Here is a 22044-nt window from a genome sequence, read left to right as displayed (position 1 = left end):
CGTTGCCGACTCTTTCGAATCTCCGAGTACTCTTGCCTCATCGACCATACATGCCCGACTGCGATTCTACGAGCCTGACGCGCGACTCGCTCGCTCATTTCCTCTTCCCCGGCCCGCGCAAGCTCGATCCAAGGAGTTGGCTATTTTCGCCGTTGCAGTCGTTACTCGCCGATATACTATACTTACCGACTGCAGCCGACTTCTTTTTCAACCCATCTATTGCAAACGTCTTCACCCGCGTATACGATTTATGTCCGTCAAACATACTCGTCGACGTATATAACTGCAAATAATAATCCCTTCGATTGACGTGCAATCAAAACTGACTTACAAGGACGCTTTACTTCACAAAACAATCCTGCCTATTGATTCTGATTATTCAACTCAGAGTCTCGAGCATGTGTTAGAAAAAACCTTTGCATAGTGAAAGCATTACATATTTTCTTCGATATATAATAAATGTACGTTGTCCTCGTTTCAAACGAGCTCCCATTACAATAATCTCACTTGACGTATCGTAAGGCAAAACCGAGACTTATTACAGATACTTTTTTACTTCGTGAAATATCATTCTCGTTAATTCGTAAATTTTTGTTTTCGATCAAGTTAAAAATGTTTGGACAAGTTTTAAAATGATTTAAATCTTATAATCAATTTCATTATTAGTTAACAAAGATACTTTTTGCTTAACAACGTTTTTTTAAATAAATCCATTGAAATATTTTCCAATGAAAAGTTTACAGATATCGGTGCAAAGGGATGTTTCTCGAGACTAAATACTAGCCACTTTTTTATTTAAAATTACTCTCTTTGTGAATTGAAACAGCTTAGAAGAGTAATATTCAAATTTTTTATTTTCAACATTAAAATTGTAATTTTTTGTCACAATTTTACAAAAAATGGCCGGATATTAAAACATTACTGGCTGGGTACTGGAACAGTCGTCTTACGACTTTAAATATTAGCAAATAAAACCACTAGAAACATAACATCAAATACCTTTTTGTTTTAGTTGGATTATATTTTTGAAATTGTTTGCTATCAAATTTAACTTCAGTTACACATCTTGTAGCGGTTTTTATCGAGGTTTTTTTATTATTGTAAAATTTTTAATTGGAAATTGAAATACTTTAATTTTTTTGAATTTATATTTCAAGTTTTTAATTATTTTGTTTTCGATTGAATCACTTGAATTGCTTGGTATCCAATTAAATTTTTACATGTACATGAAGACGTTACACATCTTACAACTGTTCTTATACAGCTGATTTTTAGAATGGTTCATTTAGAATTGTGAATTAAATTTTTTTAATTGATTTTAATGAAATTGATTTTTTGATATATGCTGTAGTAGATACTTTTTATATTAAAGTGTGTTCGCCTCGAAAGAAGTATTTACACTATTTTTATTTAAGAAAACAGAATTAAATTAGATTACATGTAGGTTTTCAATTATTACATTTTTTACAGTTATTTGAAATGTTCACTTTTAAGACTATTACTTTCTACTGATTTGATTATGTGTGATTTTATTTTAATTTGTTCGTCCTTTGGTTTGAAGCGGGAGTTGTGAAAATGCAAAAACTTTGATTTTTTTGGAGCGATGCTAAGGTCTATGTTTGAGATGTTTGTGTCTAGAATTTTTATAGTTTCCTCGAGAAAGGCTAGTTTATCTTTAAATGGGTCCGATTTGACGTAAACAGCGATGTCATCAGCGAAGCACGATGTGAATATCTCCGTGGTGAGGTTGTCCGTTATCAAAGCGGCGTAAATAGTAGTAGGCTATAGTGTGATCTTTTTTGTTTAGATCAGTGAAAATGGACCGCTCCGCATTGAGAAATTTTACAAATTTTACGACCAGTAAAGAAGCACCCTTCGCGGCCAACCTCTGTAATAATAGTTCGATGTTGACTTTATCAAACGCGCCCTCAATATCAAGAAAAGCAGCGTAGGCTTCAAGGTTTTCATTAAACGCGTATTCCACAGTGATTATTAAATTAGTTAAATTGTCGATGCAAGAATTACTTTTTCGCAAGCCGTACTGATTGTTTGGGAGCCATTTTTTGTTCTCTGCTGCGAAACTGGTGAGATCAGCATCATGATCTAAAAGCACATCGACCAAAATTGGATTGAGATTTGCCACGGCCAACTGTGAGTGAGCCACGGCCGGTGAGTCGTCGGTGATTTGAGAAAAAAATTTTACTGATGAATGAGTTCTTTGATAAATTTTAAGAATCCACGTTTTTGAGTTAAAAATTTCTTTATATATTTTCGTGTTCCAGTCGCCATTTTTTGTACTTGATATCATATTTTACTAATTGGAACCATCATAACTTTAAGAGAAGGACCCATGGACGCTTTATTTATACCGAAGGCTAGGGGTACTAGGAGTACTGTGCGAGTACTCGATTTTTCGAGTATCACTTGACTCGAACTCGGCTCGTCGAGCTCGAGTCGAGTTCGAGTCGAGTCTGGAATACTCGAGTACTCGAGTTTTTTCGAGTTTTGGACTACTTAAAGATGCAATGACATGTGCATGGTCATAAGTGCATTCGCAGCGGTATATAAAGTTTTGCATCGAGCTCATGACCCGTTGTTGTTGAATTTGAAAAATTGAATTTTTCAATATTACTGATTTTCCCTTGAACAGTCGCTGTATAAAAGTATCTGTGTAATCGAACGGGACTATTTATACGACATATGTCACGACATTTGTATATAATAGATACGAATGCGTTTATATGACCATACAATTACAAAATAGATGATAATGCTCATTGTATAATTGAGTAGACCAAAACTCGAAAAATTCGAGTACTCAAAAAATCGAGTTCGAGCCGAGTACTCGACAAAAAAGCTCAACTCGATCGAGCCGAGCTTTTTCGAGTACTCGCACACCCCTATTTTTATTATAAGGTAGAAAAATTCAAAGGAAATAAAAACAGAATAAACAAGTCTTAAAATTAGCCAATGAATAGGGATGCATTTTCAAAGATTTTTTGAAAATCGTTTTTACGTGTTTACTATTAGATGTTGACCTATTGTCGTGCTTTTCTTACCGTATAGAGCCTAAAGCAGTATCTGGAATGAAGATCAAAACAAGTTGAGAAATAAAAACCAGTCCTGTAAGTTAATATGCATACCGAAATTAATTTATTGATATAGCAGCTCATGCACAAGAATAGCTGCAAAATATGAAACTTTATGGTATTTTGCATAAAATTAAAATGAAATAATAACAAAAAAAATTTACATCAAAGTAAATTGAATAATAAAACAAAAATAATAATAATAACAGATGCGAATATGAATAACAGAACAAATATGAACAAAATACAGTAAAGTTTAACAGTTAATTATCGATATGTTAACCTGTCAGGAGCTTTCCTGGTTCTCACAGGTCTTTTGTTAGCACTATTACTTACATTGTTTACACTGTTTTTTTTACTGTCTTTTTTTATACCAGCCACCTCGCAAATATTATATAAATCTTCATTCCTTAGCTTCTTGACGATCATATCGCAGCAGAGATCCTGTAGTCAGTCTCGTATCAACTCCCAGAAACAATCTAGCGCCCAGTCCCGGAAAAATCTTCTTGACATCATCTCGCACAGATTCACAGTGCAAAGCTCCTAATGCCTATTGGAGAGCCTGTCCGACAATTGGCGAGAAAGCGAAAACTCGTGATAATCCATATACGTAAGTCGTTTCGCCGCCTTTTCAGGTCGTAACCGGATCAGGTTTTAGAACGATAGACTCGGATCTTCATCTCTTATCATAATTTTTTTCACTTCAATCGCGCACTCCCTTACGTCGTACCAACATTTTTTAAGATCTATCACCTTTTTAAACAATCCATGCTTGGCGAAAAATTTCATGATCGTTCGGACATCGCATCTATCCAAATCGTATCCTCTATTTTTAAGTTGCTCGGCGACGCCTACAGCCCCGCATAAGCTAGTCTCAATTTAAAATAATTATAATAACTACTTTCCAGGTCAAACCTCGTACCAAAGTAACTGTCAGTGGGAAAAACGAAGCAACTGTAGCGGTGTCCGGCCCAACTTGTCTCGATCATCGATTTGCACCGACTGCTGCACGTCGTCGGTGACCTCAAAGAATACGTCCAAAGCGTCGTAGTCATCATGACGATCCTGACAACAAACATGCAGGAAAGTCGATCCTTCCGCATTGGCCAAGTTTGGATTGGCGCCATTTCTCAGCAGTAATTCAATTAATTTTCTGTCCTTACGGATCAGAGCAAAGTGTAATGGTGTGTTACCCAACTTGTCCTGGGCATCGATCTGCAACAGCTGCTGATTTTCGTTGCAAATTTCAAATACCATTTCCAGCAAGCCACCATCGTCCAGTAATTCCCATGCCTCCTTGCAAACAACGTGCACAGGAGTCCGACCCTCTGCATCGGCTAAATTGGGACTTGCGTCGTGTTTCAGCAACAATTTGGCGATCTCCTTCTGCTCGAAAGCCAGAGCGAAGTGAAGCCGTGTACCTTCTTCGCTCGCGATGCAATTGGGATCTTGACCGGCCTCGAGGAATTCCTTGACTGCATCGACGCAGTCAAACCAGCAGGCTAGATGAAAATGTGTGACGCCGGAGTCGGCGGCGTAATTCACGTCGAATCTGTCGTATATTTGAAAAAGTTTGCAGACGATGGGTCTCCAAATTTCCCCGTAGGGAACACCATGTATCGGCGTGATTCGATCCAATATTGGGCTCGTCCTTGCAGCCGGTCTTGATCAGAAAGTCGACCAGAGGTTCCAGCTCAATCCCGTTGTATTTCAGAAGTTGGCCTTGATAATCTCTGGTGAAGGTATAAAGTTTACGAATAAATTCGTGACTTTCATCCTTAATTTGTCGATATTTTTCGGGCATATCTTTCAATTTGCTTGAACGATTTTGGGTGTCATCGGCCATTGTCTACACACTCGCATACAACACACACACTCAGTTGTAATATAAAATATTTTTTATTTTTTACGAGAACCACTTGCTGCAGTCGATGAGTAGAGATGATCTTTCGCGTAGTCACGGCTCCGTAACGGATTATATAAGCTAACTGTGTTATGTGTCGTTCGAGCGTCGATCGAGACAAATGAGCGCGAGAGAGAGATACAGAGTTACACGAGGCTATATATGTAAAAGACTGACTAAAAACGCCCATAACAGTCACCGGCACAATACAGAAGCAATCTAGTGGACCCTTCTCTGAGAAATCTCCTTATATACGATTATCACGTGCTCGCTCAATTTTTATAAGTTATCATCTCCATCCAACGCGCCGATAGAAGTTTCAATTCAAAAACGTATATCATGCATAAAAAGAGAATGAAATCTCATTTCGCAGCAATTATACATTAATAACACGTGTAAATTATCAACTTGAAGCTTTTGCGCGTAAATCATCTATAGGCGTAATCACGCGCGAGGATGCACGTCGTTGAGAGCTGCGCGGTCGTGAGAAGATGCGGGAAGGACGAGCAGCGACTCCTGCGCTCGAGCTTTCTCGGTCGCGTCTTCACGATGTGTACAATTCCATGTACTCTCACTCTGACAGCCCATCAATTGACTCAGCAGTCACCGCAGCAGCCGAGGATCTAATATACATCGCTTATGAAACGATATTGCAAAATGAGCAGCGGTGCATCGACGCACTTGCATGATTTACGCATATCACAGCTCGTCTTGCAAGGTCTGAGCCTTTACCCTGCTTTAGAGGCCTTTTTGCACGTTTTTCGACACATATTAGCATCTCCAGGGCAAACCAAGGCTCAACCATTATAAAAACTTACAAGGGAGTAGTTGACATGTTGAGAAAGCTTCGTAAATAGTTGTAGAAAGGAAAGTCCGGATCATACTTGATTAGATTTTGTGTTTTTTGTTTTTTCTTGGTTATTTCTATTGTAGAAGCCTCCAGAGTGCTCAGATCGCTTCGGGACCCATTTTTTCTGAAAATTTGGACGATTTCCAACAAAAAAGCTTCCGTGCACTTTTACTTTTGAGTCATTCTACACTGAGCTACAGCTTAATGAAATATTTGCGATCTTTGATGAATTACGGAACAATGCGAAAAAAGCCAACTTTGGAATTCTAAAAAAGGGTGATAGAAGGCCCCAATCGCTCTATTAATTTTTTTCTACATTTCTGACATCCTAAACAATGTCTTCATCCTATTAGATATAGAAAAAAAATTTTGACCGATTGAGTTGACAGAGAATCGGCCATTTATTAGTCCTTGAACTCAAAAATTATACGATTTATAGTGACCCCCTCCCCCCCTAAAAAAAAAACCCCAAATTTTAAACATTTTTTTCAAATATCCTATGATTGTAGATGTACTCCAAAGGTCTGCAGGGTTGCAGAATGTCAGGCTCACTTTAGCCCGGAAAAGTTAAAGACTTTATTCAAGGATTAAGCCTGAATTTTACAGTATTTAGCGGATCGGAACTGAGTTTACTTTTTTTTGCAACCATAGTCAAGTACACGTCTTGGGGGACAAAGTTGTAAAAAAGTTGACTTGGACGCGAAGCGCATCGCGCACTCAAGACCATCACTCGCGCAAAATCGAAATTATAGCATGACGTGTAAGTTGTAACTTTTACTGGCCGATTCGCGATTGTCCCCCCGCCACAACTAAACGTTGTACATACGACATAATACAGAACAGATCTCTGTATCGCACTTGCCGCTCGCGTTACGTTACTCGAGAAAGAGAGGGAAGAAAGACAGACTCGGTGCACAACACAACTGTTAATCTGCCCGACGTGGCAGCAGTAGACATAGCAAGGCATCAGCAGCAGAAGTTGCGGGCCTATGGAAAAGATACGTCAGTCCGATCAGCCGTGTGTTGTACAAACATATCGACCCGATTATCGCGGCACAACCTACAAGTAAAACGACAGATTGTCATTTTCATTATATATGTCGTGCTAGTAACATCGTCCATATGTATACCAATCCAATACCCGTGCAAAAACAGTACCCAGCTGCACCAGCTATGCCTGGTCAGCTCAATAATTCACCATATGGTGTAAACCAGAATAATAAGCAAACAACTTATGGACCTGGACAACCGGTAGGACATGCTTTTGCTAATGCATTCTTGAAAATTTTTAATTAATCATTTTTCATTCAAAAATTTCTTTGAATTCCATAGATTTTGAATGGAAATCATCCAAATTACAATGCTGCACCATCTGGTCAACTTGGCCAATCCAACTCAACAGGACTTCCAAATCTACCCAGTCAGCCTAATCAAGGACCTCCTATGTCAGGTCCTCTAATGCAAGGACAACATCCTCCAGCTTCTATTATGCAAGGACCACCACGCTCTGGTCCTCCTATGCAAGGTCCTCCTATGCAAGGTCCTCCTATGCAAGGTCTTCCTATGCAAGGTCCTCCTATGCAAGGTCCACCTATGCAAGGTCCTCCTATGCAAGGTCCTCCTATGCAAGGTCCTCATATGCAAGGTCCCCCTATGCAGGGCCCTCCAATACATCTAAATCAACTAACGCAAGGATCATCTCTTATGGGGTCGTCTGCACATAGGCAACCTTTATCAAGTCAACCTGGACAAGGACTACCTCCAGCCGGTCAACTTGGACAAGGTCCACCTCCAACAGGTCAAATTGGACAAGGTCCACCTCCAATGAGTCAAATTGGACAAAATGCACCTCAATTAATGCCGGCTTTACCTGGAAAAGTATCGTATCAGCCGACTAATATGCATGCTAATCACAATTTAGGACAAAATTCCTATCCACCTGGACAATCGTTATCTACACAAATGGGTCAAATGCAAATAAACAGTTCTCCTTATGGGATGAATCAAAATATGCAACAACCTCAATATGGATCTGGTCCAGCAGTAAGAAAGAATTTATTATTTTCTTCAAGAAACTTATTATTTAAATTATACATTTTTCCAGCCCATGTATGGAAATCAGCCAAACATGTATCATGGTGGTATGACAAACAATTTGCAGAACCAACAAGCTGGTAAAATACAAAACGATCATATGCCAAATCCAGTACGTTGAAAGCTGAAAATTTTGTGATAATCATTTGATGTTTTTAAAAATACAGTTAACTAATGTTTAAACAATCTCTTCAGATTGCTGTCTATGAAGAAGATAAAAAAAATAGGAGTGGAATATTTGCAACAAATCAAAAAAATGTCTTACCTCCTATGGTTACAACAAAATTTGTTGTTCAAGACCAGGGCAATGCATCTCCCAGATTTATTAAGTCAACATTATATTCTATTCCTACTACTCAGGATTTGATGAAACAAGTATGTCTTTAAATATTATTTATTTATATCAGATCACCTAGACATGTATAGTGACTTATAAATACTGGAAAAATATTTTAGGCTGGAGTTCCTTTTGGTATTGTTTTAAATCCAATGGCTCTTGTTGAAAAAGATGAATATGAACCGCCTATTGTCGATATGGGAGAACTTGGCCCAGTACGATGTGTTCGGTGTAAAGCATACATGTGCCCTTACATGCAATTTGTTGATGCTGGTAGACGATTTCAGTGCATGTTCTGTAAAGCAACCACAGATGGTAATAATTTTTGTTAATAATTATTCAAGAAATTCATATATAAAATAATAATCAATTACATTAAAAAATTAATTTTTTTAGTTCCCACTGAATATTTCCAACATTTGGACCATACGGGTCAAAGAATGGATCGCCATGAGAGGCCAGAATTAGTTTTGGGAACTTTTGAATATGTTGCTTTAAAAGAATATTGTAGAGTAAGTTAATGTATGATAAATTTGAATTTTTAATAACTTATTAAATAAAATGAATTTTTTCAGAATAATGTTTTACCAAAACCGCCGGCTCTGATTTTTGTAATTGATGTATCTTACAACAATGTGAAATCTGGTTTCGTTAATTTGTTGTGTTCTCAAATGAAAAATATTCTTTGCAATTTACCAGTAGATGTTGGACAAACAAAATCAAACATGAAGGTTGGATTTATCACGTACAACAACTCAATTCATTTCTACAATTGCAAAGCAAATCTTGCTCAACCTCAAATGCTATTTGTTGGGGATATTGAAGATATTTTTATGCCGTTATTAGAAGGTTTTCTGTGTGATATAGAAGAAAGTGAATCTACTATTGATGCTCTGATGGCTCAAATTCCAATAATGTTTGGTGAAACTCGTGAGACTGAAACTGTTCTTGGGCCTGCTATTCAAGCTGGTTTAGAGGCATTAAAGGTACACACATAGTAAATTACATATTTTTAGTAACTTTAATAATATGATTTTTGTTCATAACTTTTGCAGGCTTCTGAATGCGCTGGAAAATTATTGGTATTTCATTCATCATTGCCTACTCGTGAAGCTCCAGGAAGGCTGAAAAATCGTGATGAACGTAATTTGATAGGAACAGACAAAGAAAAAACTGTTCTTGGTAAGCTTAATATACACTTTCATTTTTTATTCTCTTATTGTTAAAATTGAAATTTACTACATATTTATTACTTCTAGTTCCTCAAACTAATTACTATACAACCTTGGGACAAGACTGCGTTGCTGCTGGATGTAGTGTTGACCTATTCCTTTTAAACAATTCTTACATTGATGTAGCTACCATTGGTCAAGTTAGTCGTGTTACAGGAGGAGAAGTTTACAAATATACTTATTTCCAAGTGAGTTATTTTACATCATTGCTTTTTTAATAAGCACATATTACTTAAGCATTTATTCAAATTGACGTATTTTCATAAATTTAATAGTTCAAATACGCTTTTTTTAAGGGTAACGCTGACAGAAAAATTTCAAAAACTAACAATATTGAACTTATTTCCGTCACTTTACTAACAATCTTCTAAATTTCGTAAACATATCCGTTGACCTTAACAAAACTATAAAAAATTAATATGAAGTACTCCTTTCGAGTTAAAAGTCAATTATTAACAACTGACCTTGAAGGAGTAATTCATACTAAATTTTATAATTTATTTATAAACGAAACGTAGAAGATTGTTAGTAAAGTGTCTTCTAAAGAGAGAGAGAGAGAGAGAAAAAAAAAAAAAAAGTGTGACAGAAATAGATTCAAAATTTTCCGTTTTTACTGAGGAGAGTTACTCTTAAAGAAAATGTATTTTAACAATTAAGTGCGTGATATTATTTATATTATTTTTAATATTTAATTCAATATTCACGTATTTTCATCGATTCAGTCTGATATTGATGGAGAAAGACTGATCACAGATATAGTTAATAACATAAATCGACCTACCGCATTTGATGCTGTAATGCGAGTTCGAACTTCTACTGGCGTAAGACCAACAGATTTCTATGGACACTTACATATGCAAAATACAACTGATATAGAGTTGGGTAGTATTGATTCTGATAAAACAATTTCGATCGAAATAAAACACGATGATAAGTTAGCAGAAGAAGAAAGTGTTTACATTCAAGCAGCATTACTTTACACTTCTTGCGGAGGAATTAGAAGACTTAGAATCATAAATTTAAATTTGCCGACAACAAATTCATTAGTAGAAATATATAGATTAACTGACTTAGATGCCATGTTGAATTTCCTCTTGAAGCAAAGTAAGTTCAAAAAAAATTTCAGTTAATAAAAAACTTAACTTGCATATCATGTATAAAAAATTTTATAGGTGTTATGAAAATGGTTGATCATTCACCTAAAGCCATCAAAGATGGTCTTATGGCGCGTGCTGCAAACATATTAGCTGTCTACAGGAAAAGTTGTGCACAAATGACTAATCCAGGACAACTCATACTTCCAGAGACTATGAAACTTTTACCGATTTACTTGAGTGGTATATTCAAGAGCGACGCTTTTAGTGCTGGTACTGCAAAATTATAAAATCAAATTAGAAAGGAAACATTATAGTATCGCTTTAATATATTTATTTATTACTTCCAAGGTCCTGCTGTTACTATTGATCAAAAATCACATGTTATGATGTTAGTGACTTCCATGCCAATTTCAGAATCTTTAGCTTTTATGTACCCAAGAGTTCTTCCTGTTCACAACGTAGATCCACTGAGTGAAGACCTTCCTCCTGTCATGCGATGTTCGATAGAGAAATTTGAAGACGATGGTGCTTACATTATAGGTAAATAATTACGATAAATATCATTTTAAAAAAATCTTAAAAAAATTATTAAATAACAATCTTTAATTACAGAAAACGGAATCAGTATGTTCTTGTGGTTGGGTTTGAGTTTGAATTCACAATGGACTCAAGGTGTATTTAATGTTTCATCTGTAATTCAAATTGATACTGATAAAAATGTAATTCCTGTTTTGGATAATCCTTTAAATACTCGAGTAAGAAATATAATAGGAGATATTCAGTCAGAGAGACGTTATTGCATGAAGGTATTTATAATTTTTTTTTTGTGATAAGTTTTTATTTTATGTAAAAATAACATTTAATTATCAATTTTAGATGATACTAATGAGACAACATGATAAAATGGAAATGATGATGAAGCAATTAATGGTAGAAGATCGAGGACCTGATGGTAGTCCAGGCTATGTAGACTTTTTGTGTACAATGCATAGAGAAGTTCAAAATCTTATTGGCAATTGATATCATTTATTGTTTATAATAAAAAATTATATATATATATATTTATATATTTATATATTTATGTATACAGCACAGAGAACACATATAACACATGTTGTGTAATTTACAATCACGAGATGAATATATTTTTAAAAATCATTCTTGTTAAAAATTTCTTTTGATAATGTTTATTTAACAAAGTTGATAAGTTGCATCATTTTTTTGTATTTTAATCAATTGCTTTTAAACTGCTATTTTATAATATTTTAAAGAATGTTTTGTGAAGAAAAACTGAATCGTTAATTAACAATAATGAATGTTTAAGTTTGTAAATACAAAAATCGATAACTTTTAAATAAAATACTACAAATGAATACAAAAACTTGTGTATTTAAAAAATGTGCAAGTGCGTTTCTATTTTTAATACAATGAACTGCTTAAAATAAAAAAGTGTTTGATTTTTTCTACCATTCATCATCTATAATCTTCAAGTCCTATAAAGACAACAATGTGAACTCGATTTTAGAGTCCACTAAAGCCTAAAGGACCAAAAGCCGGGTAGATTTTAAATCAAAGATTTCGTAGCGCACTCTATGAAGTCTTAACCTGTTGATACTGTTGGCTACTTACATACGTCATGTACAGATAGAAACATTGTGTATTGTGTTTTGTTGTGTGATGTTATGTGTAATGTTTACTGTCAATCTGTATTCTTGTGTTATGTGAAAGAACTTTTAATTTTTTCACGAACACATTAACCTTTTATAATTGGATAAAATGTCGATGACAATAAATGAAGATGAGAAAAACGAACTTATTAAAAGTATAGAAAATCTTTTAGAAGAATCATCGACACTTATTTCAGATACATGTTCATCGCTCAATTGGGATGTCGGAAAAACAGTTAACAATGTAGGCTCCCCGTTAATTCTTTGTACTTACATTAATTTATAATTAAACCATCATGTTTTAATTGAACACTTTTAATGTTTAGAATGATAAAACATATATCAAGTGTCCGTTTAATGAAGGTCATAACCTCACAGACAAGATCTTGACAAGACATCTACATAATTGTGAACTCAAGTCCTTAGGTTACACAAACGAATGTGTCTTTTTGCCTGAAACAACTGTTGAACCATCTGATCCTTCAACCATTACTATAGGTAAATTATAATAAGAACCTGAAGAAAAATTTTCATTTAACAAATAATTTTTAATAATAATTTAAATATCACATTTATTTTATTCAGATTTTCAACTTCAATACACCATTCTTCAAGAAGCCAAAACAAACAATCCTGAATTGAATATAGGTATGACATTACATAAGTTTAATCGCAAAACATATTTTTATATGATTGAATTTCAATAATTTTTTGCAGAATATTTTATGGTGTGTCTACTTTGGACTCATATCCTTTTTTGCATATTTGTTTTAACATTCTAATATCATAATTTCATAAATTTAACATTTGAAAATGTTTTAATTAATTCTTTCATCTAATTTTCGAGTATAGGAAGTAATGAAAGATTCATTCCTTTAACGTCACAAAGAATGACCAGTGACTTTTCAAGAGATGAAAGAAAAGTATTATATGAATACATAGTTGCCAATACTTTAGCTCCTGATATTGGTGCAGATATTGTTGATCTTAATAAACCAGAGTGAGTATACTTAAAAAAAATTTTAATTTTTCTTGATCTATACATTATAATTTAATAAATTTTTAATTATAGTAAATTAGATAACAAAAGTACACCACTGCTAGAACTTTTAGCACAAGAGAGAGATATTAAAAGGCGGAGTACAAAACACAGAGGAGTGCATACAAATAAAAAGTCACACTATGAGATCATGAAAGAAGTGATTGAAAACCAAATGGAAATGTATGTAGAACATATTTCAACAACTAATAACAAACTACTTGTTAACAGTGAAAATAGCAAATATGAAAAACATGTCAATGAAAGAAAAATAAAAGAAAAATATTACGATAAAGTTTCTCAAATGAACTATGAAGAAAAAATTGGTAAATCAAATTATAGAGAGAATAAAGACTCATCAAAGTATAGTATTGAAAAAGATCACGATTTTGATTATAAAAAAAACGATAAAATTCATAAAAGGTACGAGCCTGATCACAAACATAGAAGTAGAGACTATGATAGACATGAATCGCAGAATAAAAAATTGTTTCCACAGCGTAATGAAACATCCGTTCAGAATAATCACAGAGATGCCAAAAAAATTGTTAAGTATCCTGATGAAACTAATGAAACTTTTTCCTATCGCAAAAGAAGCGAAGAAAAAAATTATGATAAATATTTTGATGGTAGCAGTGATGATCGCAAACATGAACAATATAATGGCTCACGTGCGCATAAGCATCATGAAAAAGATCGCGAAAGACCACGCAAGCGTCATCGGAGCAAATCAGAAGATGAAAAATCGCGATACTCTTTCGAAGAAGAAAAATATTACAAAAATAGAGAAAAAAGGTACGACGCTTACGATGACAAATACGATTCAAGTGAAAATCACAAAAGTCACAAAATTCACAAAAGTCATAAGAGTCATAAAAGTCATAAGAGCCATAAAAGTCATAAAAAATCAAAACATGAACGAGATTGAGGAGGAAAAAGTGTATATACTTTGAATTCATTATCTAATTTATAAAATTGTAAAACTTGAAATTTGTTACGAATAAATGTTTTTATTTTTCTAAAATCGAATTTTCTATAAATTTTCGATTTAAGATAATCCCTAAACATGCTTGGAATTCTATATGTATAAAGTACTACTTGAAAATGAAGTAGAAATTATAATGAAAGCGAGGATGATCGTGTTGGTATAAATGGTTGCCATGGGGCGCGTCGGCGTCACCCTACTCGGGCGTTCGCAAGAGGCAGCTTATCGAATAGCTGCACAAGAAATAAAAGTACACGTTCGATCAACGAATGAGCCGGTAAACAAAGTCGCGGAAACTTGGTGCTAGGCAATAATAGTGAGCAGTTTGAAGCGAGAAGGTGGCATAGGATGTTGCAAACGCTGCAGCTGACACGGGTTGATTACGCGAGTGTAGGTGTTACGTCGCGGGCCACTACTCTGTTGTTACCCCCGAGCGAGGCAGCCGTCGGCAAGCCCAACACTCAGAGCTTCGTCGTGGGCGATCACGATGGTGTCCTTCACGTTTACGGTATCGAAATCGCTGAAAGCAACAATATTGCCAATCGAATAGGAAAAAGATGACGAATAAGTGGCTTTGAAATGGTGCAGGTCAAAAGCGAGGAGAGCTGCAGGTACTGTTCAAGTCACTGCCAGGGCCAAAAATCAGCAGGCTCTCGCTGGGCGGGGCGTCGGTACCGAAAGACAAGATTTTCCTGGCACACGGCAACACGGTCATGGGCTACACGCGAAAAGGAAAAGTCTTTCTCGAATTCGATACGAGCTTAATGGAGCCCATCTCTGCCATGTGAGTGTAGGATATTTTGACTGGGTATTATTGAGAGCATGCACTAATGTTTTTTGCAACCAAAATTGCAAGGAGCATATTGGGTTCGGATTTGGCAGCTTGCGCCCGAGACCTGTACCACCGCTACAGAGACTGCAAGGATGCCGATTCGTACCTGGCCGGGGAAAAATTGCTCGATGTCGTTCTGCTTCCGGCTGGCCCGAACGTCGTCATCGCCATACTCGCTTGCGCCGACTGCGCGGTAATTATAGTCTTGTATTAGCAAATCTCAAATGGCCTGCAAATGTGTGCACTCGAAATGTCGCATTATTTTCCTACATCTTTTGTTCAGATTAGAGTTCTTCACAGTACCAAGAGTCCCGCTGTGTTGCGGCTGCCGAGCGTGCCCACCGTTCTCACGCCCTACAGGTATGAACCGATCGATAGGAATCAAACTCGTTCAAATAGGAAACGTGAAGGAAAACGAGTATAAATATCATAAGTATAAATTTCAGAGACGAAGACAAAGAGTCGTACGAGCACGTGTTGATGGGAACGATGGACGGTAAGGTGGGCCTATTGATGCTCGACAAGGAGAAAAACATCCGAGTCAGTTGGCTGCTGAACAAAGCAGCTTCGGAGGTGAGGTCGCTCGATTCCTTTAAAATCGACGACTCGGTCGACTTGATAATCGGCAGACAGGACGGTTCCATCGAGATCTTCACCTTCCCAACCGAGGACGATCCCATCCCAATGAGGAGATTTCAATACGTAAGATCGGAGCTTGTACTCAACTTTGCGAGCTTTCAATGAAACAGGATGCTTTGCTCGACAGAACGCCGGCGAGAGCATAAGCTGCGTGCTCGGCGGCAGAATAAGCTCGGCCGACTTCCCCGAGCTGTTGGTCACTACCTACTCGGGCAAGATCTTCGGCTTGACGAGCCAACCGGTCGATCAGAACCAGCACGGCGATGCGGCCCTCGTCAAGCTCCAGGCCGAGCTCCAGCAGCTCGCGGACGAGCTGAAAAAGGAGCCCACGGGCTCTCCTTTCTTCGGCGACAATCTCAAGCCTCTCGTTCTGTCCCTGAACCATCGGTGACAAACCGTTCCATTCATCTCTATTATTTAACAACAATAATAATTATTATTATAACATTAGAACGAATAGTACTATCGAATCGAGGCATGTTGCAGCTTGGCGCTCAATCAAGAGGACGCGTCGTACACGTTTTTCCTGGAACTCGACCGGTCGATCGACAACGTCCTCGTGCAGTCGGACACGCCGCTGGAGCTCATCGACTCCGAGAACAACAACGCCGTCCTCAGTCTGTCCAGTTGCAATCCCAGCGAGGGCAACTACGTCTTGGCGACTTACCGCTGCCAAGTATAACTATATTTTTAACTATATTTTCTGTATTTTTCCTATTCGCGATTTATTTTCATCAAAACGATCCTAGGACAACACCAACCGGCTGGAAATCAAGTTCCGCAGCATCGAAGGCCAACCTGGAACTCTGCGGGTTTACGTGACTTCGCAGTTGCAACCCAAGTGCTGCCGCAGAATTCAAGTGCATCTTTGCGCCCTGTCGCTGCACGCGAGAATCCACGCGAACGACCAAGAGCCGCGAGACGAGCACATTGGGCCCTTCAACGAGTTGCGCTTGACCGGCGGATTCTCCATGGCCGAAGTGCGACTAATACCTTGATCTTTTTCTAAAACTAACATTCATGTCCAGCGTAATCTGAAATAATTGCAGATGCACGCGTGGCTCGCGTTGTCCTTGCCCGAAGTACCGGAGAGACCGTCCATCAAGGCCGAAGAAGCCGAGGCCTCGTTGCTCTACAGATCTACAGCCGTAGGCACGATCGTCAAGTGTCGATACAGGTCAGTTATATTCGTCTTTTCAACGACTCATTCAATTTACAAAAAATGTATCGATTCAATTATTACGCTCGATCGTACCGATTCTTTTAGGAAAGGAGTAGCCAACTTTCAAAGTGAAAATATTACCTCCATCATACTTTTACGAGACATTTTAACAAAAGAAGCTACCAAAAGAAAAATCAAGCTTGAAGTTTATTTTGGTATGTTTTTCACGATAAACTTTACTTTTTTCACAATTCTAAGAGTTCATCGTATTACACGTGTGGGCCTTTTTTCATGTAGACGTCTCCGAAGCTAGTATGAATAGAGTTATCGAAGTGATTTATCCAAAACTTACACAAGCCAAAACTCTGCTCGAGCGAATAAAGTGTCTCGATGCGCTTGAAGAGTGGGAAATGAAAAACAACCCGAAAGAACTTTGTACCGAGTACCAACACATTATCAACGATGAGACTGAATTGAGAGCCAAGTACAAAAATGATCCCCATGCTCTAAAGAGGCTTCAAGGAATCGTAGTAGACCTCTACGTCGATTGGGAGCGGGCAAAAGGTTCACGCCGGTAGGTCATAGCTTTTTCGATTTTTACATTTATTTTTATGATACGACGATCGATGCTTACTGCTTGTAGCATATCCAACAAACAAGCCGAAGAGAAACTACAAGATGCACTGGAATCGATGGAGCTGTCGGCGCTATTACGAGCTTTTGTTATAAAAGACACTGGGCTGATTTCAGCACCTGTACTATTGCAATGAGGGATCAACAACAAAAGATAACACACTGTTTTTCTGTAAACGTTGCTATGTAATAAAAAATATATTTTTCAACACTGACAGGTGAGTGTGTAGGTGTATAAAAGTGTTACACATTTTCATGAGAAATAAAATTTACATTAACTCACGACGTACGTATTATTATTATTAAGAGCTACATAGCTTTATGCGCATTTTCTTATAAGATTATTCCTTGATTTTTTTATTTTATGATTAAGAATACTTAATGAAATGATAGAGCTTTATATACAGGCCGATTCTTTAAATTAATTAATAGGTAAATTAGAATCATAACAATATCAATTTTAACGCTGTGAATTCTTGAACAATTTATATTGTAAGTTAAAAATCTTCACAGCATATTTCGCTCGCAATTAAACTAAATTATGACAAATTAACAAATGTTGGTGCCAATAAAAACTAAACAATAAAAATATAAGTATTAAACAAGTTAGCTCAGTATAGTTTGGGATATCAAGGTTGAAGCAATAGCTTCTTTATCTCAATAAATACATTAGGTACCAACAGAGCTGATTTTTTTCTTCCAAATATACAGTTCGCATATCGTAATCACTTATTGAAATTATAACCAGTCTTTTTAAGAAAATTAAGCATTCTCCTATGGTTCAATTACTCGAAAAATAAATTATGTAAATATATATTTTTAACTTCAAACTAAGTTTTCATTCTTAAAACTTAATCATGCTAGAATTAAAAAATTCCTCGTAATTTTACAATGTCGCCATACTATAGCCTGCGATTACAGTTTCACAAGTTCATCAATTACTTTTGTATATCAAAGTGAGAGAAAAAACCAATGAGTCATAAATAATCGTTCCATGATTTAAGTTTTCTTTTAAAAAAGCTGGAAATCCACTAACAGGCCATCGGTCCGGACAACAGCTCCGAGCGGATCGCGATCGTTAGGTGTATCACCATTATTTGCTTGAGTCACGTATTCAAGGGTTTGTACGTTTACATGAGGCAAAATAGACTGGTCATCGTTACCAGCACTAGCAGCAGCCACGGCAGCCGCTAATTCAGCAGCTGCAGCACAGGGTTCGACTTCTAACTTCAATTCGTGCACGATCTCGTTGATCGTCCTTCTTTTATCTAAGGACTCTTCGTCAGCTATGCTGCCATCATCTAAAATATTCATTAAAAGTTTAAGAGATCTTTGTAAGCACATGGGAAAAATAATGATTAAAAAATACTCACTGTTTGGTGTACTTTTGGCAACTGCAGTTTTAGTTGCAGCTCTATCAACTCTATTGGTAGAGCGCGAATGTGTTAGCATATGTCGTTTCATATCACTGCGCACACGGAATGGTTTTCCACAAACGTCGCAAGGATGTGGTTTTTCACCAGTATGAATTCTGCGATGATTTTGCAAGTAACTGCTAGCTCTGAAAGTTTTATTGCAATATTCACAACGATAATTCTTTTCACCAGTGTGGATGCGCCTGTGAACGATGAGTGAATATTTTCGTGCAAAATCTTTGCCGCAATATTCACATTGAAATTGTCGCTGTTCTGAATGCAAACTAGTTGAGTGATATTTGAGATCTCCCCATTGTCGAAAATGACGACCACAATCTTCACATTTGTATGGTTTATCGCCACTGTGAAGACGTTTATGAACCTAAAAGAATGAATTATTTATTGTTTACTCTTCAAAAATCTAAATTGCATTGATTAAAATTTCTGACTAAATTTACCTTTAATGCACTCGCAGCAAAGAAACTTTTTCCACAAATTTCACATTGATGTGGTCTTTCACCACTATGTGAACGCATGTGATAAACTAAACTATTCTTGTGATGAAAAGATCGGCGGCATTCTGTGCAAGTTAATTCATCAGGTGGTTTTTTAGATTTTTGTCTTTTTTTCTTAACAGTTTCAGAGGTTTTAGAACTATCCAACTCAAAAGAAACCTGTTGGGTTATATTTTGTGGTTCTTCCATGTCTTCTTGTTCAATATGTTCCTGGACTTCATCTATTGTCCATACCGTACTATCATTTGTAGTTTCTGGTAATGGGTCTTCTTCAACAATTTGGCCATCATCATCTTCATCATCATCGATGTGAGCTCCAGTCTCTTCAACTAAGTCACAATAATGCAATTTTAAAATATAAAATTAAACTTTATCAACAATTTTTAATTACTCTACTATGATAGTGTATAACACATTTAAACCACAGTGAAAAGTCCCAGAGCTCATGTAATTAGCAGCAAGGGCAGAGCAGAGGCTGATAAACATATATGTTGGGTTTTTTTAAACGACTTAGGTATTCACACGATTTTTCGTGAAAACTTAAAATTGCATTCAGTTCACGAACACGGAAATTTAGTTTTCAACTGAGATATCTTAAATCAGATAATAATTCGATATTTATAATAAACATTGAATAATTCAACATACCAACATCACGAATTCCTTCCATTAAATCTTCTGGTTCACTAAATTCTTCTATCACATTTTCGACAACTCCTTGAACCGATGATCCCAGCATATTAATAGTTATATTATTATTCACAGGCTGATTCATTGTTTTCTTTTCTTCTTTTACTGGTTCATAGTGAGACTAAAAGTATGAAATTGTATTTAGTTGATTAACAAAATATTTATTAATAAAAGAAAAGTTTAGAATATATAAGTTAATGTTTAAATAAAACGTTTTTTTTAACAGAAGTATACTAATATCATGACTGTAATACCAATTTTATATGTACCTTCAAATGTTCAAAAAATGTCAGTTGAGCATTGCACCTCATACCACAAATTTCACATTTGAATATATTTCCTTGAGATTTAGATTCTACTTCTGTTACTATCACTCCCGTTTGATCAAGACTGGCACTATCTTTTTTCTGTCCAACTTTTTTAGATTGCTGTTTTAATTTTTTAGCAATTCTTTTCTTGTGAGGTAAAGACCTTCTAATTCCTGGAGTTTGTACTGCATCTTCACTACTCTCTGCTGATATATCTAGTTCTTCCTCACATTTAACATCGACAAATTCTGTTTTTATCATGTGAGTGCCTCTTTTGAATGTTTGAATCAATGAATAAACTTGAGGTTGATTGTGTTCCTCAATTGTTTGCATCTGATATGGGTCAACAGGTGGTAAATCTTCAAGATTAGACACTTCTTCTATGATAACTCCGCCATGGTTTGCATCAATAGGAATTTGTTGTTTTTGATGCTGTTCTAATTGAACCGCAACAAGAGCTTCTGCTAGTTTCTGATCCTCCTAAAATCAATATTATTAAAATTAACATACATTTTTGTTACCTTAACTAATTATAGAAGTCTGAAGACTTACTTCTGTCATTACTTCTCGCAAAACATCATCATTCTCATAATATTGTGCACCACTAGTATAATCTGTGGTAACTCCATTAATCATATCAACGACCATTCCTTCTGAAATAAGTTCTTCATTCAGAGAGTATCGCTCAGGAAGGGTCATATATTGAGCCCCTTCCATGCCTTCTAATGACAAAACTGTCTGGGCCTCATCTTCCGTTGCAACCACCTCCATGATTAAATGTTACTCTATCGAGTCAATTGAGATCTCAAAATCTTCATTCAACAACTGTAAAGACACAGAGTATGTAATAAGTTAAAAACTTCTTTTAATAATTTGACTCGTAATATATGAAACCTTGATATAAAAATCATACACAGAGGCCTCAAAAAGGTAATATACTAATGACTGTATGCAGTAAGACACTGTATCGGTGTAAGTTAAAAATTGTAGGAAAAAGTAGAGACTCAAATTTAAGTATTGGAATTACTATATTATGAATGTATTATGGAATAAAAAATTCGAATTTGGCGGCCTAAACTGTCAGTCACGAAGTAGGTGCATTGCAAAAGTTAAAAAGTGCAGTTTAGACAGTGAGGAGGAACAGCCAAGGTCAACGAGCGTCCATGCAAGAGAACAACAGTCGACTTAATGATCGTGCAGAAAGATTATTTACCCTTGGAAAATTGGTCGGCGGCCGGTTTCGCCCTTGAAGGGGCCTCCCCGGTCGTCGAGGATATCCCCGGTACCAGTATGGCAGTGTCTATCGGGTGCGCCGATACTGCTAGTAAACAATGATTAATGAAACACTGCAAAGTACACAACGTGACAACAGTGCCTATGGCTTCTTCGGTCGCCATTTGGCCGGATGTCTGACGATGGCTGCTCTGGTCTGCGCTGCGCTTCTGAGCTGGATTCCCCACCAAAAGACTCACTAGATAGACGAGGGAGCCCCGTGCACTTCTGCTGGTTACCTTACGAATGCGCATGAACAATAATCTTTGGAGTGTTTTAACATCT

General features: G+C 36.5%; 5 protein-coding genes across 5 annotated transcripts; 3 read left to right on the top strand and 2 right to left on the bottom strand.

The window, feature by feature from the left end:
- Positions 1-3492: 3492 nt before the first annotated feature.
- On the bottom strand, positions 3493-4935 carry LOC106651139 (ankyrin repeat domain-containing protein 27-like). Its single transcript, XM_014369529.1, has 4 exons — positions 4736-4935; positions 4045-4641; positions 3813-3957; positions 3493-3639 (listed from the first exon to the last, which is right to left on the bottom strand). Exons 1-4 carry the CDS (start codon positions 4933-4935, stop codon positions 3493-3495), a joined length of 1089 nt encoding a protein of 362 aa, XP_014225015.1.
- Positions 4936-6736: 1801 nt separating this feature from the next.
- On the top strand, positions 6737-11773 carry LOC106651175 (protein transport protein Sec24C-like). Its single transcript, XM_014369572.2, has 14 exons — positions 6737-7093; positions 7175-7885; positions 7947-8048; positions 8132-8311; positions 8393-8588; positions 8670-8785; positions 8849-9259; positions 9329-9455; positions 9533-9693; positions 10228-10609; positions 10678-10872; positions 10951-11142; positions 11215-11408; positions 11479-11773. Exons 1-14 carry the CDS (start codon positions 6965-6967, stop codon positions 11620-11622), a joined length of 3240 nt encoding a protein of 1079 aa, XP_014225058.1. The 5' UTR covers positions 6737-6964; the 3' UTR covers positions 11623-11773.
- A 499-nt stretch (positions 11774-12272) lies between these two features.
- Positions 12273-14332, top strand: LOC106651220 (U11/U12 small nuclear ribonucleoprotein 48 kDa protein-like). The gene is made up of 5 exons (XM_014369659.2): positions 12273-12513; positions 12596-12767; positions 12855-12917; positions 13122-13269; positions 13342-14332. Exons 1-5 carry the CDS (start codon positions 12379-12381, stop codon positions 14234-14236), a joined length of 1413 nt encoding a protein of 470 aa, XP_014225145.1. The 5' UTR covers positions 12273-12378; the 3' UTR covers positions 14237-14332.
- An 84-nt stretch (positions 14333-14416) lies between these two features.
- LOC106651140 (Bardet-Biedl syndrome 7 protein homolog) lies at positions 14417-17731 on the top strand. The gene is made up of 12 exons (XM_014369530.2): positions 14417-14801; positions 14882-15077; positions 15150-15318; positions 15409-15485; positions 15572-15827; positions 15892-16151; positions 16251-16440; positions 16514-16744; positions 16814-16941; positions 17032-17141; positions 17224-17500; positions 17570-17731. The coding sequence occupies exons 1-12, from the start codon at positions 14642-14644 to the stop codon at positions 17694-17696; spliced, it is 2181 nt and encodes a 726-aa protein (XP_014225016.1). The 5' UTR covers positions 14417-14641; the 3' UTR covers positions 17697-17731.
- On the bottom strand, positions 17725-21895 carry LOC106651219 (zinc finger protein 37 homolog). Its single transcript, XM_014369658.2, has 7 exons — positions 21701-21895; positions 21040-21312; positions 20449-20967; positions 20138-20300; positions 19433-19818; positions 18933-19356; positions 17725-18860 (listed from the first exon to the last, which is right to left on the bottom strand). The coding sequence occupies exons 2-7, from the start codon at positions 21256-21258 to the stop codon at positions 18571-18573; spliced, it is 2001 nt and encodes a 666-aa protein (XP_014225144.1). The 5' UTR covers positions 21259-21312; positions 21701-21895; the 3' UTR covers positions 17725-18570.
- Positions 21896-22044: the final 149 nt, after the last annotated feature.

This window comes from Trichogramma pretiosum, unplaced genomic scaffold (assembly GCF_000599845.2).
Source record: "Trichogramma pretiosum strain Unisexual culture from Peru unplaced genomic scaffold, Tpre_2.0 scaffold8, whole genome shotgun sequence".
Taxonomy (NCBI): Eukaryota; Metazoa; Arthropoda; class Insecta; order Hymenoptera; family Trichogrammatidae; genus Trichogramma; species Trichogramma pretiosum.
Note: the sequence above shows the minus strand (reverse complement) of the source record. Positions and strands in the feature narration are given on the sequence as shown.

What these genes read in the sequence shown, in the direction of transcription:
- LOC106651139 (XM_014369529.1), bottom strand. Translation starts at nt 4,935, where the DNA reads ATGGCCGATGACACCCAAAATCGTTCAAGCAAATTGAAAGATATGCCC. An exon ending in AAGACCGGCTGCAAGGACGA is followed by an intron (nt 4,642 to 4,735) that starts GCCCAATATTGG and finishes AATATACGACAG; the next exon opens with ATTCGACGTGAATTACGCCG. An exon ending in TTGGGCCGGACACCGCTACA is followed by an intron (nt 3,958 to 4,044) that starts GTTGCTTCGTTT and finishes AATTGAGACTAG; the next exon opens with CTTATGCGGGGCTGTAGGCG.
- LOC106651175 (XM_014369572.2), top strand. Translation starts at nt 6,965, where the DNA reads ATGTATACCAATCCAATACCCGTGCAAAAACAGTACCCAGCTGCACCA. An exon ending in CAAAGAAAAAACTGTTCTTG is followed by an intron (nt 9,456 to 9,532) that starts GTAAGCTTAATA and finishes TATTACTTCTAG; the next exon opens with TTCCTCAAACTAATTACTAT. An exon ending in GAGCGACGCTTTTAGTGCTG is followed by an intron (nt 10,873 to 10,950) that starts GTACTGCAAAAT and finishes ATTACTTCCAAG; the next exon opens with GTCCTGCTGTTACTATTGAT.
- LOC106651220 (XM_014369659.2), top strand. Translation starts at nt 12,379, where the DNA reads ATGTCGATGACAATAAATGAAGATGAGAAAAACGAACTTATTAAAAGT. An exon ending in TCCTTCAACCATTACTATAG is followed by an intron (nt 12,768 to 12,854) that starts GTAAATTATAAT and finishes TATTTTATTCAG; the next exon opens with ATTTTCAACTTCAATACACC. An exon ending in GTTGATCTTAATAAACCAGA is followed by an intron (nt 13,270 to 13,341) that starts GTGAGTATACTT and finishes TTTTAATTATAG; the next exon opens with TAAATTAGATAACAAAAGTA.
- LOC106651140 (XM_014369530.2), top strand. Translation starts at nt 14,642, where the DNA reads ATGTTGCAAACGCTGCAGCTGACACGGGTTGATTACGCGAGTGTAGGT. An exon ending in GTTCTGTCCCTGAACCATCG is followed by an intron (nt 16,152 to 16,250) that starts GTGACAAACCGT and finishes GGCATGTTGCAG; the next exon opens with CTTGGCGCTCAATCAAGAGG. An exon ending in GCGGATTCTCCATGGCCGAA is followed by an intron (nt 16,745 to 16,813) that starts GTGCGACTAATA and finishes AAATAATTGCAG; the next exon opens with ATGCACGCGTGGCTCGCGTT.
- LOC106651219 (XM_014369658.2), bottom strand. Translation starts at nt 21,258, where the DNA reads ATGGAGGTGGTTGCAACGGAAGATGAGGCCCAGACAGTTTTGTCATTA. An exon ending in TGCGAGAAGTAATGACAGAA is followed by an intron (nt 20,968 to 21,039) that starts GTAAGTCTTCAG and finishes TATTGATTTTAG; the next exon opens with GAGGATCAGAAACTAGCAGA. An exon ending in TTGCTGCGAGTGCATTAAAG is followed by an intron (nt 19,357 to 19,432) that starts GTAAATTTAGTC and finishes TCATTCTTTTAG; the next exon opens with GTTCATAAACGTCTTCACAG.